At 42.7% G+C, this 17,758-nt stretch overlaps 1 protein-coding gene across 7 annotated transcripts in view; it reads left to right on the plus strand.

The window, feature by feature from the left end:
* Positions 1-17,758, plus strand: part of LOC130906265 (roundabout homolog 1-like) — a 192,989-nt gene that overhangs the window by 69,818 nt on the left and 105,413 nt on the right. For 5 of the 7 annotated variants that reach the window (XM_057820395.1, XM_057820393.1, XM_057820394.1 and 2 more), the window contains one exon: positions 15,523-15,849. In XM_057820395.1, the coding sequence (XP_057676378.1) occupies positions 15,523-15,849 (327 nt within the window). Of the gene's footprint in view, positions 1-15,024; positions 15,082-15,410; positions 15,433-15,522; positions 15,850-17,758 lie in introns of those variants that run through there. The other 2 variants (XM_057820398.1, XM_057820397.1) reach the window with 2 other exon arrangements.

A 17,758-nucleotide genomic window follows, 5' to 3' on the forward strand; every position in this document is an offset into this window, starting at 1 on the left:
TCAACTTTCTTTTTTTGTTGATTGTTGCCATTTTAGAAAATTGGGAGTAAAAGGTCACACTGGGTAATGTTGCTTAGAGTGCTGCTGCCTTTTACTGGGTAAATGATGAGCAGCATTTAGTGTGTAAGCTATTTCATATGCTGGTAGCAGTCCTGCTGACCAATTTATTAAGTCTATGTGCGGGCCAGACGTTATTGATTTTAGGAAAGAGGCTGGGGGCCGGTTGAAATTAGACCACGGGCCGCATTTGGCCCCCGGGCCAGACTTTGGACATGCTTGCTTTAACAAGCAACTCCAGTGAACTGCCTGACCAAGAAAAGCAGCAGGAGGGAAGAGTGAAGGCCCAAGTATACTGCATGCGTGATCGTTGCGGTTCCGGTCCGGTTCAGTGTTGCCTGCGTGCCACGCAGTCCGTCAAAAACAGGCAAATCATACCGGCTGCTGCACGGCTGCGGTCCGCCAACTCCGTCCCCTCGTGAGCTCTCGCGTGATCGCGCGCGATCATGTGCCATTTAAATCAACGACAAACACACAGAGTCTGTAGTATGTACTCATCAGAGAAGCAGAGAGAGAGAGCACATTTTTTTTCTTGCATATTGATAATGTAACGTTTGCTAAGCGGAAGTTTGGCCGCGAAAACAACACACGAGCTTCAACGCCTTTTTCCTCTTTTTCTTTATTAACTTCCCGCCACCTCACCAATGCAAAAACAACAACTACAGTGGGGAGAACAAGTACTGACAATGAATACTTGTTCTCCCCACTGTATTTACACTGACGCTATCTAGTCCACCAATCGGAGCGTCGCGCTGGTGCACCAGCACACCAATGACAGCCCCGCGTTGGTGCATAAATTAACCCACCGATGGATGACAGCCCCGGCGACGCTACAATATTTTAGTTGTGTCTGTCTCTTAATTCCAGATTGACTGCATCATGTTGAGATCAGGGCTCCGTGTGTGGAGGGAAGGGGGGCTATTATGCCCTTGGTTGTGTCGGTGCGTTTATATCTTTGTGCACATTTAAAATTTATGGCACATAACATCTCATAGAGCTGTTATAAACAACTGATAAATAATCTGTCATATTTATAAAATGGATAGCGAATTATATTCGACATGAACTAAAAAAACAGCGTACTTGGAATTGGTGTCTCAACACTGCAGATTCATGTGGCCAGCGCAAACTGTTGTTTTTTCTATGAAGAGTCAAGTGAAATGTAGGAAAGAAAGAGAAACGTCTTGAATAGACCACCAGGTCGAAACTTGTGGGTGTCTCTTTTTTCTCTTTCGTCTCTTTTTTCTCTTTCGTACTTTCCCCCCTCGACTCTGTATACAAACCGAGATTGTTTGTACGCGGGGCACGAGAATTTCTGCAGTGGAACCACTTCCAGATACGCTGTCTTTTTTTTTTTTTTTTTTTTTTTTTTGCTTAGCACGTCGTGTTTGATATCATTGCCAGAAAAACACACATAATAGGACACTTTGCAGTTTCGCTTTTAATGGTGTCCTTATAGTAATATCTGCTGCATGTATATCACTTTGTGGCTTTCCACCTCCATGATGAAGCGCTCATCATCCATTTTCGCTCGTGTTTAAACCGTGATTAGGCACCTGGGCTTTTGACGTCAGGCCCAGCTCCGCCCATTTTGCCGGATGCGTGTCCGGCAAAAATAGAAAATAGCCTATAGACCCTACTCACCTACGTCACAAAATGGGCGTGTCGCTGTTTCCGGCCGCCATATTGTACCTCTTTTTCAGACCTATTCTCATTGTTTTCTATTAGTCGAGCAAGTTATAGAGCAATTCATGGAAGCCCCGGTGTTATCTGACGCTGTAAACTCATTGGATCCGTTGCATAAAAGGCGTTACGTGGAAAAGCTTCAGTTTATCCATTCGCCAGATCCGTATTTGATGCCTAAATCGATGTTTTTCGACCCGCTGGCTTCGCCTGACATCTGATACCCACACAAAATCAGCCTATTCTCACGAAAGTTTGAAAAACTTTAAGAGCTTGGAGGCTTATAAATGCTACGTTGCTGGTTAGGTGAAACACGTCCTCGTACACGAAAATTCGGCAGGAATCTTGTGCTCGGAAGGTGAGTTACGAAATTTTCAATTGAAAATCTTTTGTTCTTGCTAACATCCACTGTCAAGTCTAATGTATTTCATGTCATTTGTCAATGGAGCTAGGGCTTTTAATGTTTATATGGTTTAGCGATAGCACTAACTACATACATACGTGTATGTTGTCGGCGATTAGCCTAGCAATGATCTTAATTGTGGTTGTCAGCCCGAAACCCTCTAAATATAGATTAAATGCATCTTACCAGATATAAAATGACTACTACATAATCTGTGGTAGTCGTTTGGAGCCCAGTTGTCTCGTCGAATTGCAGCAGTCAATCGCGGCCTCCTCTTCGTGTCTCTCGGAATACGGTAAAAATTCAAGTCTCTCCGTCTATCTTCTCTGTTTTTGCAACCGACCGCCACACACGACTTCACCATTTTGAGTATTAATGTTGACGAGCAGTAAAACGTGCAATAATAGGAAGAATTTACGAAGCGCTAATGCATTTCTATGGCGAGTATGCGGACATCATGGCGCGGGGGCGTGGCTGTGACGTCACGTGAGTAGGCGGGCATGCGGCACGCCGGAGGTGGTTCGCAGTCAAGCCGGAGCACTGACGCGGCCGGTATACGTTGAACAATAGGATATAATGGGAACGGATTGGCTCCGGCGCTATTTTTTACCGGAGTCGGACCGGAAACGCAACGATCACGCATGCGGTGTACTTGGGCCCTGAGACTACGTGCTTGGATCGGGACCGCTCATCTGTATTTTTTTTTTTTTTTTTAACTGGAAAAAAAATCGGCAATTGACTGAGAGCGTGAAGTTTGAAGTATTGAGGGATCACTGTATACAGTTTTCGGCAAAAACGTAGAGTTCGGCCAAAATTGACCAAAAACATTTCCCTATTTGCCATTCATTTCAATGGCACAAACACATCTATTGGTTTCAAAACCAAGTGACTGAATATCAAGAAGAAACTACCCATCAATGCCCCCAAATCAAAAGGAAGTGACCCTGAAATGTCTCAAAATCAACAGAAAGTGACAGCAAAAATACAATGGCAAATTCTCCAGAAATGGCATTTTTCTATTGTGTCATTAATGGCAATAAGCTCACATCTGGGTTGCTTCTAAAAGAGAGCTTCATTAGGTCCAAAGATTAATTTAGGTCATCCAGATGTTCACTTTCGTCACACAATGACACCATTTAAAATCTAATAAAAGTGTATTCATTGAATGAGTTAAGAAAAATCAGATTTAAATGTGGAAGATGGAGCGATGGACACAAAGACGCACTCTCCAGGTGGTCAAATCACATCATTCACTGAATTTGCATTTGGCAGCGTTCTGGAACCCCCGTGGGCTTCGCTAAACTTTCCCATGCTTAAGGTTGCATTAACCCTTTTGGGGACAGTGGTTACAAAAGTAGACAGCTATTCAAAAGTTGCTTATAGGGCAAGTGACTGTTATGGGTCATTTAAGAAACATCAGTATTCGATAGTGGTTTTGCGTGTAATGGAAAGGCTACCATCTATAACAGGGGTGCCCAAGTCCGGTTGTTAAGAGCCGCCATCCAGCTCCTTTAACACACTTGAATCAAAGGACCAGCTCATCAGCAAGGATAGGGGCTCTCGAGGACCGGACTTGGGCACCTCTGATCTATAATATTGCTTTTTTCAAAATCAATAGGAAGTGGCCCGACACACCATCCATCTAGGCTACCAATACCATTTCTGCAGAAATGGCATCTTCCAGTGATAGTTATACTTACGTAAATATACAGTATACAGACCTGTCAAGCTGTACGGTTTCGGCGTAATTTGTACAAGTGAGCACTGATTTTTAAATGTGTACGCTGTATATTCAAAATCTGTACGTTTTTCGTGAATTACGTTTTTTTTTTCTCCGTTCGGATTTTGCCACCGTTTCGGCAACGAGACAATGTGCGTTACTACATTGGTTGAATGACGCGAGAAAAGTCAGAGGCACTGAGAGAGAAGAGTGTTTGTTTTGACGCTGTAGCAAACGCGATGCTAGGCTAGGTGGCTCCAATATTTTCTGACTGTAGGGGACAGCCTACAATCTACGCCTAGATATCACATGCATATAGAACTACATGTGAAATGACAGACTTGACAGCGTTAGGAAATAGCTGCCATTTTAGAGCAGTACACTTCTCAGAAAGGCTCTGCTGTAGTGAACCTTCCTAGCGAACCTGAGTAACTTTTTACTCCTAAATCAGCGAAATATTGACTTGAATCTATCTTTAAATGATGAAACAGTTTTGAAACGTTCACATGTCGAAAGTAGACAGAAGGGAACTAATGCAAGAATGGTAGCAAATTTAACAACTTTAACAGGTGATTCTCAACATTAAACGATTTCCCCAAACATAGCAAAGGTTACTATGTTGTTGTTTTTTTCAATGAAAAAAATCATGAAAGGTAACACCAGTTACTTTGCCAAGTAACTACCATAATTTTCGCACTATAAGGCTCACCTGACTATAAGCCACCACCCACTAAATTTGGCACAAAAACGACATTTGTTCATAGATAAGCCGCACTGGACTATAAGGCGCAGCTGTCCTCACTGTATTATGGGATATTTACACCAAAAGATATTAACCAATAACACTTTATTTGACAGCGGCATCACACGACTGTCATAAGACCAAATGAACCACCATGAAGCTTTGAACCAATTGGCTGCAAAGCTTCATTGCTTCAAGAAGCTTCATTCGGCCATCCCTGCTCCCTTGGGGGAGACAGTCAACCTCTGCCTTCTACATGCCTTCTAGCATGCATTGCAGCGATACAGATGTAAATAACAATAAAAATTCATGTTCTGTGCTAATTATTTCTTCAGTTTCTGTTCCAGTTGTTTCACTTTCATTTCTAGTTATGGTATTTGGTAACACTTTATCTGACAGTGGTGCCATAAGACTTTCATGACATGACACTTGTCATGAGCATTAATGAATGCTTATAACAGATGTCATTTAGTGTTATCCGGCCAAATATCTCACTTTTGAATGGATGTAAAAGAACTGGACATAAATGGAGTTTGTGACATAATTTGCCGGATGAAACTTAATGACATCTGTCATAAGCATTCAGTAATGCCCATGATAGTCACGCAATAATTATGACAGTCTTATGACGCCGCTGTCAAATAAAGTGTTACTTATTAACCGAAATAAATCAACAAATGAGCCGCACTGGACAAGCCGCAGGATTCAAAATGAAGAAAAAAAGTAGCAGCTTATAGTCCGAAAATTACGGTAATTACTCTTACATTCAGATAACTGAGTTACTAACTGAATTACTTTTTGGGAGAAGTAATTTGTAACTGTAATTATTTACTTTTTTAAAGTAAGATGAACAACACTGGTCATAAAGATGAAGTCTGCAGAATGAAAAGTGACGAAAGCGGAGATTTTATTCTGCCAATTTGTTGCCGAACGCCCGCAACTATTGCTGATCACTTCTCAGAATTAGCAAAAGAAATGTTCCCTGACTCAAAGATTGCATCGGTAAATTCATTTTATCAATTGAGACATCTTCAGCACCTGGCGTCTGGACTTTCGTCTAGACATTCGAGGACAATTTTCCATTCGAGGACATCTTCCATGGCCGCAGCGTTGCATAACTGAAGTGTCTGGGTCATTTTGACCGTTTTTTTACATGTGCCTTTGCTTACACACGTGTACTTAGTTAGTTCCACCTACATGCTCACACTTAGCCAACCAAAATCACATGGGTGTCTCCAGCTTGCTCCCCCCCTCCCTCAGGGCGGCACCCTTCTGTGTTAGGACAAACCCCTAAATAAAAATAGCAAGGAGGGTTTTTCTTTAGATCAGTTTTGGTGACTATACAGCGTAATCTAGCATTCCTCTGTCTAGTCACTCTTTTGCTCTCCTTGGCCAAGAAAACGGCGTGTCTTCTTTCCTTGTTTTTGGGTAATTTTACAAATGTCTACCTAAGGGTCCATTTTTGAACTTGACAACCTTTTTAATTTATAATTGGACACACTAACGAACTACCTTCAAGTCAAACTGAATTGCGAGCTGAAGTGCAGCCATCAAAAGAAAGACATTGCCAAAAGTGCTACATACAATTATAACAAAAGTCACTGTTAAATTTTAGTAATCATGATGTAGCTGAAGATATTTATTGTTCCTTGATTGCACCAGGTTATATGTTACAATATTACCAATAAATTCATATTATTTTTAAAAATGAGTTTTATTTTTGTTTTTATATTGCACACCTCTATACGACTTTTTAAGATTAGTCACCAATATGTAAGGGCATACGTCACAATTTGTAAGATTGCCAACGGCCTCGGGTTGACAGGTATGAGTATATTTAAATAATTGAAAATAAATTTATAGATACAGAGACTGGACTTTCCTTTGTGAATTTAATGGAGTGAAAAGAAACTTGCCCAGTAGGAGGTGAGCATATATTACTTCATGATTGTCCATAAGGAATTGGAAGTATACCGTATATACCGTACAGATGCGCTTGATGGATTTACTCTGTATTCTGTTGACCTAGTTGGCTCCAATTTTGATCACGTAGCACCAACCGTGCGCTTGTCTGCTTCTACCCTGGGGACTTCATTGCTTGTTACCTTTCCAGTGAACATTTAACAGATGGCAAATAAACTACTGTAGTCTTTGCCCTGCAAATAATTTTCTGTGCACGGTGCTGAGAAGGTAGCATGTAATCATGAAAACCTTCATTTTCTGGGTGTTGCGTTTGCGTTGACTCCTTAAAAACTGCTTTTGATTGCGAAAATATTGCAAAAGAAAGAATAAAAATCCATAAGTGCAATTTTAGGAGGATCAAATGTTGCAAGGGAGGATTCACATTCCTTCTATTGGATATGTGTGAATGGCGGTGTTTAATTGTTCCACTTAATTGTAGCTTATACAACCTGAGAAAGAATGTCTGGAATTTATTGCTTTCCCCTTGGTTGGCCTCATAAATTGAAGAGTGGAGGATGTTTGCAGTCAATGTCTTCAAGGTTAAAGAAAAACAACTACTGCGTGTTAAGATGTCGGTCTTTTTAAGTCATTGACTGCCACCGACAACAATGGATATCTAATCCATTTGGAATGGGAGGGCTGGCGGCGATCATTTCATCGATTATAGCTAGAACATGAAAATCACGAGTGTCTGCTGTAAACAATTTGGACAGTAATGGTAAAAGGAGAGAACTTATATTGTGTATTTATCTACATTGTTACAATGCCCAAAGCACTTTACATTAGCAAACATTTACCCTTTCACGCACACCAATGGTGTTGCTGCCATGCAACCCATTGGGAGCAAATTAGGGTTCAGTGCCTTGCACAGGGGCACTTCATAGCCTGGAATCAAACCGCTGACCCTTCAGTCCCAGGACAACTCGAGCCACTAACTGCGCTACGGCCGGCCAATCCAATCCAATTTGCATTCTAGGGCTGCAGCTATCGACTATTTTAGTAATCGATTAATCAATCCACTAGTTAGTTCGAATAATCGAGTAATCGGATAAGGAACATTTAATGCGTTGTGGAATAAATTTTAGGAATTGTGACACCAGAGAGGATAGGCGGCTCAGAAAATGAATGAATACAACAAAGAGTTGCTAATATTGCACTTTCAAAAGAGCGTTGGATGCAAATACATGATAAAATTCCCGAATGTTCATTAATTTTCATATAAAAATCCTTTAAAATACCTGGGTTTAGCTTCAAAGTATATATATATAAAAAAACAGATGATTTAAGTAATTTATATATAACAAAAGAACAATTCATAACTTGCATAGCAAAAGTCTGCTAGCGTAAATGCTATAAAATGCTAACATTTTTTTTAACACTGCTCCTAACAAATTGTTCAAACACATATTCCCACAAAAAAATTGCTAAATATACCCATAAATTAAATTACGAATGCTTAAAAAAACATATTAGCTCAAACAAAAACTTGCCCTATGTTGGTCTTAACAGGGAGCAGCTGGATTCAGTCATGTTAAATGAATTGTCATATTCACTGTTGCCACTAGAGGGCAGTGTATCTACCCAAATCAATTAAAACCGAATACAAACACTTTCAAAACAAACTGAAGGAATCTGACTTTTTAGCCAGACTGCCGGAATCGCGTCAGCCGAACCACCGGACCCGCTCTGGCGCAGCTCCAACGACCCGGGCCGGCGGGACCTGACATCCCGGCCAAAAGGCCAAACTCCACGTGTTCACCTTAGTCTTAACCCTTTGTACTTTATTTTTAAAAGGTTTAAAGAAGACTCACCGAAAACAAGTTGACAGTTTATTTAGGGCGACAGCGATCAAACAGCAAGGCTAAATGGCTAAGCACTTCAAATGTAATAATTATGATAAGAAACAAACAGACTCAGGCGGGGAGGCAAGGTCCCCCTATCACATGTCAACAAAAGGTTCCCGAGAAAAATGACAATGCTTAGTTAAACATTCTTTTTGAAGGCTCTCGCGGGACGGGCCGTGGGCAGGAAGAAGGGTGTGTATGGGATTATTGTCTGTTTGTGGATTGGACAGGAGGGTTCTGGAGTTACTGTTGTCAGTGCAACGATGGATGGAGGATTTTGCCACCTCAGCGTCAAAGGGTGCTCTTGGAGTCTTATCAGTCATGTTATCAGTTGGATATCGGGCGTTCTCCGGTGTTCCTTGTGTTGGGACTGGGCGTCCCGCCATTTGTTCTGACTCCATTGTGAAAGCTGGAAGAAGGCTTCGAAGCACAAGTTGACAATATATTCAAGTCGACAGCGATCAAACGGCAAGGCGAAACAGACTCAGACGAGGAGGCAGACTCATTCCAAGGTCACAAGTCAACAAAAGTTTCCCGGGAAAAATGACAACGATTAGTTAAACATTCAGTCTTTTTGAAGGCTCTTGTGTGGCGATCTGTGGGCAGAAGAAGGGTGTGCTTGGGCGTTGTTTAGGATTATTGTCTATTTGTGGATTGGACAGGAGGATTCGGGAGTTACTGTTGTCAGGGCAACGAGTGTTGTGGCTCATGCCAACTCAGCGTCAAAGGGGCTCTTGAAGTCTTATCAGTTGGATATCGGGCGTTCTCCGGTGTTCCTTGCGTTGGGACAGGACGTCCCGCAATTTGTACTGGACTGTCCGGAAGAACTGATTGCGAGAGTTGGTGGTGCAGACGTGGGCTTGTCAGCGTCACTCTTTCTCAGTAAGTTCCATGACGCACACTTTGGGCTTCCGTGACAAGAAGGCGTCATGTATCTTTTATGTCCTATATTCTGCTTGTTTTCCTTAAACTATGGTATAAGTGCTATTTATTTTTTATTGGGTGTGTAAGAGTAATACAAATAGTCGATCGGTAAATATGAGAAAATATACTATTGAAAATATATTATTGTTAGAATAATAAAAACGGTCAAACAGTAAATATTCGAAAAGATACTATTCCTTCACGATAGCAAAACAAACGAAAATTTTTGCAGCATAAACGTAGCATTCATACCAGTAACAGTTATACAGCGCCTATGAGAAAAGGTACTATCTCCTTCAAAACCATTAGAACGCCACTCCACCTGTACATACGACAGGAGAAAAAAAGTCTTAAATGGCATTATTATGTGAATTAGAATCATATTTTGAGACGATTCGACTATATACAACAATTTAGCAAAGCGCAGATGACGAGAAATTAGTCTTTTAATCTGCCGGTTAGCCACGCCTGCCATTATAGGGCTTTAGCGTCCCCAACAGGTGGATGACGTCAGCGGTAGACTGAGCTCATCGGTTTTACTATTCAGCCCATTGAGGGGGAATTATTCAGAACGAAGAAAACGCGATGAAGAGAGCCGCAAAATGTCATTGTTTCAGTCTCTCTACTCCAATATTTTTACAGGATTTTTTTTTTTATCAAAGTATTTTTCCCCAATAGGTATATAAATGGCTTGAGAAGGACCAGTAAGCCCGTCGAGGGGGAACTATTCACAATGAGGAAAACGCGACGAAGAGAGCTGCAAAATGTAATTGTTTCTGTCTCTTTACTTCAATATTTTTACAGGATATTCTTTTTATCCATTTATTTTTACCAATTGCTAAATAAATGGCATGGTCATGACAAATAACAGTCTTGTGCTGAATGGAATATGAAATAATAAAAATGCATTCATTCAGGACGGCATGGCAAAATTACTCCATAATGGTCAAAACTGTCGACTTCACCTTTACTGTCGCACCTCCCGAACGATATTTTATGACACCTAAATCGGACATATGTGGTGACTCTTTGTTGGACATAATTCACCCACCGTAATTGTGTGTCTGATTGGCCGAGCGCGTTACCGGCTGCATCAGTCACGTGACAGACCTTATAAAGAGCCGCGCGCGTTCCGGCTCATTAGAGAGAGAGTGCACGAGATTTCACGGAGTGCAACACAGCAATTGCCCATAAAGACTTTAACTAAGCATACCGCTTCACATATGTCATTTCCCTTCCCCGGCTTCGAAGAATGTAAACAAACCAAAAGGCGTGACAGCTAGCCGACATGCTAACCCGAACCGAGTGATGTTTCAAAGTCTTCGAAGCGGAAAATCCCACATAATTAGCCTGGATTTATTGACATGACGACTGGGTTGTCGATTGTCTTCGCGGATCGGCAAATCGCCCGGCGGAGAGCAATTTACAGTTCGTTCCCCGGAGGAGGGTGGCTGCAGTTGTTGTGCAGCTAACGTGCTGCTAATGTGCATGAGGACAGCTTTTTACATGCCTATCAATGATCAAACGTAAGTAGTCCATTATTTAAAGAAAGTTTGTAGTGTTTACTTTGTAATAGCTGTATTCGTATTTGACATAATACAAAACAAGATGTTTACTCACTTCCTCGTAAGTCCAATGGTCCCACAGTAAATATCCACGGTGAATGGGAACCTTTTGAAACTCCAAAAAGGCGCATACGCCTCTCCCTCATACAGAATGATTTTTCTGCAGCCGTTTGATGCGAAAAATAAACGTATTAATCCGCAAAATCAGCTGAATCCTTCGTCCTCATGCACAACAGTACGCTGTATAGTGAAGAGGACGTCTTCTACCGTACACGTCACAGCGCCCTCCTCCTCAATGCAAGACCGAGGTCACTCATTTTCATGGCGCGGGATTCAAAAAACTAAATAAATATAGCGATCGCTTCCACACCCATCCAAGCGGTCCATATCATTCAGGAGCATAAAATACCGCGTGTATTATGAAATAAACATGCTTTTTCGTGTCACATGCACTTTAAACGAATCCTTGAAGCAGCAAAATTTATTCATTTTTTTCTAATCGAATGACTTGAGTTAATCGACTAATCATTGTAGCACTATTGCATTCCATTAAAAAAAAAAGCTTTAAATGAGGTAAACGTGTAGTGTATGTCCTTAACAAGACAAAAGAAAAGTGGCTAGATTTAGTTACAGTGTGATTTAAGATCCTCCAGGGTGGTGTTGGTACTTGAGTTAAGGCAATACTGTAATCCCACACTGCCCCAGGTTGGGATTTATTATATTCTTGGTGCCACACTGATCTGTCAAGCCGGATGTCTTCAGAATCACGCATTCTTAGAGCTCTCTTCTGGCATGTTGGCTTGAAAATCAACAGCTGTAAAACACTTAGTCTACAAGGCTATTTTGGAGTATTGCGCGCATCCGTATCAGACAGCATGTTTGCCTTGTGGGATTCTTCATCCTGATCTGACATCTTGTGTGACCTCAATGCAATAACTTCACTTTGGCTCGGAGGCAGTCATACTGTATAAATACATGCCGTGTTATCCTACGAGCGAGCCGAGCGAGACCACCAACACGGTAGAAAATTGCATTAAGATTTGTCCCATATTATTAACGTGATGTCAGTGCTCTGGCATTGTTGTTTTTAAGATCCCGCCTCCAACTTTATCAGCTCATTTCACTCACTCGACGCAACTTCAATATTTACCAAGCGTACGAAAATAAAATGCGATGCGTATGCTTGATCATATATCAACATGCTTTTGGCTCTCCTCTCTTCTTTCCCCACTGTCCGAACCGCTCTTCTTGTTAGTCTTCTTTTCTTGCATTGGAGCCGATGGGGTTGCCTCAGGCTTGAAGGAATAGGGGGCAAAAAAGAGTGTGCTGTGTCTGTAGGGGCACAGGTAGTACAAATGACCTCCCTTGTATATGGATTTGCACAGTTTTGCATCTGTGCGCATGTTTTTGCATACTTATTTTTGCCGTTGGCTGCTGGCCCTTTACAGATAAGGCCCGATCTTGTGAGACCCCACTTGTAGCCGGCCGATAACGGCGTGTAGCCGGAGAGCCGCGAGACCCGCGGCCGGCACAATTAAGAACACGGAAAACGGCATGTATGCTGTTCCTAGGGACTGGAGACCACAGTGGTAGCCTTGTTTATTCCTTTGTCGGAGCAGTGCTGGCTGGGGGATGGGCTAGCCACTGGAACAGGTGATATCTTGTCGGGGGAACCACTGTTGCTGCATAAGGCTAGGCTAGTTTGAAATAATGTGTGCCTTGGAGCAAAAGTAACCAGTTCTTTGACAGTCAAGAGTAAATTTACGAGCAAAACAAGCATCCATGTTAATAGCAGCTCATTTGCATGTGCCTCACAACATGATTGATTTTCTTGCGCTGAGATTTTTGGGCTTGGATTCTACATCTTTTAACGGCTTCTCTGGGGCTTCAATCAACACTGTCAAAACACATGTAAGGTTAATTAGGGAATATAATTTGCCTGTGGATATAAAGGGGAGTGGCACAGTGGCTGAGTGGTTAGCATGTCCGCCTCACAGTTCTGAGATCAAGGGTTCAGCCCTGTTGCCTGGCAGTGGCACGGCCAGACATTTTTCAAACACCAGGAGAACAGTCTGAGACCCAGCTCCTCATTGGCCTCTTGAGCCCAAAAGAAAGTAACCGTGCAATCAGATTAGTTTATTTGCGTGATGTGTTCTTCACGAGCAGTGTCACTCTTGCGCGTCGGAAGTCGCCTTCACAACAACACAGATGGTGAACGGTAGAGCCGAGAATATGTTCCAATCCGCAGTAAATTCAGTTTTAAATGACCAAAAACACATGGAGTCGCTAAAACCCCGCAACTGACAGAACTGGAACCATTTCTTTTAAAAGAAGATGTGCTTCCTCACGCAAGAGTTTCTTGTCGCTTTACCAACGTCACGTCCACCCGTCGCTGATTGGTCCACTCCCTGTCTGTTTGCCGTGGCTTGCTCCGCCCCGGGAATTTGATCTGCGGAACGGTCGCCAGACTCTATCGTTGGAACAGCGGTGAGTCTGGTGTTCCAGGCAATCAATCCGGAGCTCCATCTTTCTGTGTGGAGTTTGCATGTTCTCCCCGTGCCTGTGTGGGTTTTCTCCGGGGACGCCGGTTTCCTCCCACAACCCAAAAATATGCATGGTAGGATGATAGGATGATTGAACACTCTAAATTGTCCGTAGGTATGAGTGTGCGCATGACTGGTTGTATGTTTTGTTGTGCCCTGCGATTGGCTGGCAACCAATCCAGGGTGTACCCTGCCTACTGCCCATAGTTAGCTGGGATAGGCTCCAGCACCTCTGCAACCCTCGTGAGGAAAAGCGGCATGGAAAATGAATGAATGAATATAAAGGGGTTGTTTGTCTTTTAGGTTCTGTCTACTCCACAGGTGGAAGTACTTACATTCAATTCTTGTGTTAGGTGTAGACATATATTTCTTTTTAGTCACGTAAACATATATCTGTTCATTTCACATGTCATTCTTTGTTCTCATAACAGCGAGAACGTTTTAGGGGTGCGTGAGCAAGAGGGGACCCCAGAGCAGACACACAGGGGTGAGATGAGTGATATTTTATTAGCGATCACAAGAAAGTGGCTGGTGTAGCTTGCTTGGCTCGGGGTAGCAAAGCTGGTGTAAGACGAGGAAGCTCAGAAGGGAGGCAGGCGTGGAATCCGACGAGGAGCGCGCAGAAAACAGGACCTGGGGCGAGAGTAAGGTAGTTGTGAGCCAGTGATCAGAGATATCACATAGGAATGCGAGATCCAACTAGCGTTGGAAACAGACAAGTTGATCGGGTGACGAGGTGGCAGCATCCACTGGCTTTTAAGGATGGCTGATTGGCATTGCCAGCACCTGTGGCCGCACCACCCGTTTGCTGTCCAACCTGCAGTCAATAAAAACACGCACTCCTGCCGGAGGTGGCCCAGGACTCAGAAGGGAGGGGCAGAGGCCCTAAGAGAATGCCTGGTAACAGGACAAGGACTCTGGCTCTAGGTTAGTCTGAAAAGGCTTTCCACTGTTTTTATCTTAAGGGTTAGCGCAAGGCGACCGCTTGGGAAATAGACTAATATAAACTGTATGAACTTGAAGGTAGTTTTTGGATGGCTGGCCAGATGTTTTTTTCTTTTCCCACTAAATGTACACTCAGTATTTTCGTGTGTCGTCATTTCCTGTTCGATAAGAGAAGTAAAGAACCTGTAAAAAGAAAAATCACTTTTTTCTTCATAGGCTACTAATATTCCACTACCCCTTCATATGACTGCAAACTCAGCAAGATATTGCCGATATTGAAAGTGGCACAGTGGGTCAGTGGTTAACATGTCCTGCCTCACAGTTCTGAGATCAAGGGTTCAATCCCGGGCTCTGGCCTCCCCGTGCCTGAGCGGGTTTTCTCCGGGGACTCTGATGTCCTCCCACATCCTAAAAACATGCGTGGTAGGCTGATTGAACACTCTAAATCAGGGGTGGGCAAACCGGTCCTCGAGGGCCGCAGTGGGTCCTGGTCTTTGTTCCAACTGACCCAGCACAGATAGTATAACCAATGAGGTTTCAGCAGAAATGAGAAGCACCTGACTGCAATCAACTGATTGCACTTCTAAAACAGCTGATTGGTGAAAATGTGTCGTCTTAATGGCTTGCAACAAAAACCCGCACCCACTGCGGCCCTTTGTGGAATAGTTTGCCCACCCCTGCTCTAAATTGTCCGTAAGTATGAGTGTGTGCGCGAATGGTTATATATCTCATTGTGCCCTGCGATTGGCTGGCTACCAATTCAGGGTTTACCCTGCCTACTGCGCGTAGTTAACTGGGGTAGGCTCCAGTTCATCTGCGACCCTCATGAGGAAAAGTGGCATGGAAAATGAATGAATATTGACTTTTTATTTGAAAAGTATGAACACCTCCATCAGATGAAAACAATAGAAAACAACTGACGAAGATCACGAATTGTGTGCAAATGATTGTGCCAAATGAGAGGATTCTTATAATAATAACAATATGCCGTGTCTAATTTGTTCAGAGCAGCCGCTTAATTACCACATGCTAATATTATGCAAGGTTCGTTTCAATACCCCATTCATCACTTTTTTTTTTTTTTTTTGTGACTTATGAGAAGTGATTACCGTGGAACTCATTTCTTTCCTCCAGGCTCTCGTCTTCGACAGGAAGACTCCCCTCCCCGCATTGTGGAGCACCCCTCTGACCTGATTGTGTCCAAGGGGGAACCGGCAACCCTCAACTGTAAGGCCGAGGGACGTCCGCCACCTACGGTAGAATGGTACAAGGACGGCGAGCGCGTGGAAACGGACCGGGACCATCCTCGCTCGCACCGCATGCTCTTGCCGACCGGCTCTCTCTTCTTCCTGCGCATCGTCCACGGACGACGGAGCAAGCCGGACGACGGCAGCTACGTGTGCGTGGCCCGCAACTACCTGGGCCAGGCGGTCAGTCACAACGCATCGCTAGAGGTTGCCAGTAAGTAATAATGTCTTCTTTTTTTCTTCCCCAACACATTCCATTAGCAGAGTTGCATATATAAAACAATCTATTAACAAAAAGAATTGAAACCAGTTTTGTTAATTTGTTAATTACTTAATTGTTAATTTTGAACAGAGGTGGGTAGAGAACTTTACTCAAATAAGAGTAGCGTTACTTCAAAATATTAATACTGAAGTAAGTAGTACTCAAGTACAAGTCAAAAAGTATTTGGTGAAACGTGTACTCAAGAAATGAGGAACATTGTGAGTAACTGCTTACAATGTTTGATTTAAACCATTTTTTCCCCTCAGCACAAAGTTATCTATATGAACTGTTACTATTATACTGTACAATAAACTATTACATAGTCACATAAAACAAAGGGGGGAAAAAATCTTTAAATTCCGGCAAGAGATCATCATTCGTCCAAAGAACATGAGTGCCCTCTAGTGGAGAAAATAGTTCCTAGTTTGAATAGTTGAATAGTGAATAGCTCATTCATAGTTCCTATTTTCCTATATTATCCATTAGTGCCAAATTAAAAGGATCATACCTCTGTTTTTCCATGGTCAATTGGTGCCAGATAAAAACTGGGAGATAGGTTAAAATCCATGCTTTCGAGTCATGTTGACGGCAGCGCTCCATGTCAAATACTTCATGTTTTATGGTGCTTTAAAGACGCCGCGTGATTGAACATGCCGGTGTGATCGTAGCATGGCAAGCTTGAGTCTGATTGGTATAGTGGAGTCATGTGATTATTGTTGCAATGTCTCATTGGTGAAAGTAGTGGCATCGCCCAAAAAATTAAAAATGTAATATTTAGAATAAGAGGGAAGATGTAATGACTAGTGTAACCCACAGTAGTGGAGTAAGAGTAGCGTTACTTTTTCACAAATTTACTAAAAAGTACTAAAAAGTAAAAAGTATGGCTTAATGAAGGAATCTGACCTTTTAGCCAGATTGCTGGAATCACACCAGCCAAACCGCCGGACCCGCGCTGGTCCAACTCCAACGACGTGGGCTGGCGAAACTCCGACAACCTGGCCAAAAGGCCAAACTCCGCGCGCTCACCTTAATCTTAACTCCTGATTCTGAAAGCTGGAAAAAGGCTTCGAAACACAAGTTTAAGCTAATGAATCAGGATTTTATAAGGGAACAACTTTGAATTTTTTGATGCCGATGCTCATGGAGACTCATGTACAGTGCCCTCCATAATTATTGGCACCCCTGAAAAAGATGTGTTTTTTAGCTTCTAATATATATTTTTTTAAATTCAAATAATATGGGACCTGAATGGAAAAAAGAGAAAAATCCAACCTTCAATACAAGTGCATTCATTCAGTGGCGAAAAAATTCCACATAAAGAAAAAAATATTTGACATCAAATAATGTGTGTCACAATTATTACCACCCCTGGTGTTAATACTTTGTACAACCCCCTTTTGCCAACAAAACAAGGTCTGGGGACTGAGATGGCCATGGGAGGAGCTTGATTTTGTGTTTGGTGAACCATTTCTGTGTAGATTTGGCCATATGTTTAGGGTCATTGTCTTGCTGAAAGACCCAGTGACGACCCATCTTCAGCTTTCGGGCAACAGATTGATTTAAAATGTCCTGGTATTTCAAAGCATTCATGATGCCATTCACCCTAACAAGGTTCCCAGGGCCTTTGGAAGCGAAACAGCCCCACAGCATCACTGACCCACCCCCATACTTCACAGTGGGTATGAGGTGCTTTTCAATATGCGCATCTTTCGTGGCACACCAGACCCTCTTAGAGTGTTTGTTGCCAAAAAGCTCAATCTTGGTCTCACACAAAAATACACACGGTCCCAGGCTTCAACTGGGACCGTGTGCTTTGGTCAGATGAGAGGGTGCCAATAATTATGGAGGAAATATTTGAAAA

The sequence above is a fragment of the Corythoichthys intestinalis genome, chromosome 18 (assembly GCF_030265065.1).
Source record: "Corythoichthys intestinalis isolate RoL2023-P3 chromosome 18, ASM3026506v1, whole genome shotgun sequence".
In the NCBI taxonomy this organism is placed as follows: domain Eukaryota; kingdom Metazoa; phylum Chordata; class Actinopteri; order Syngnathiformes; family Syngnathidae; genus Corythoichthys; species Corythoichthys intestinalis.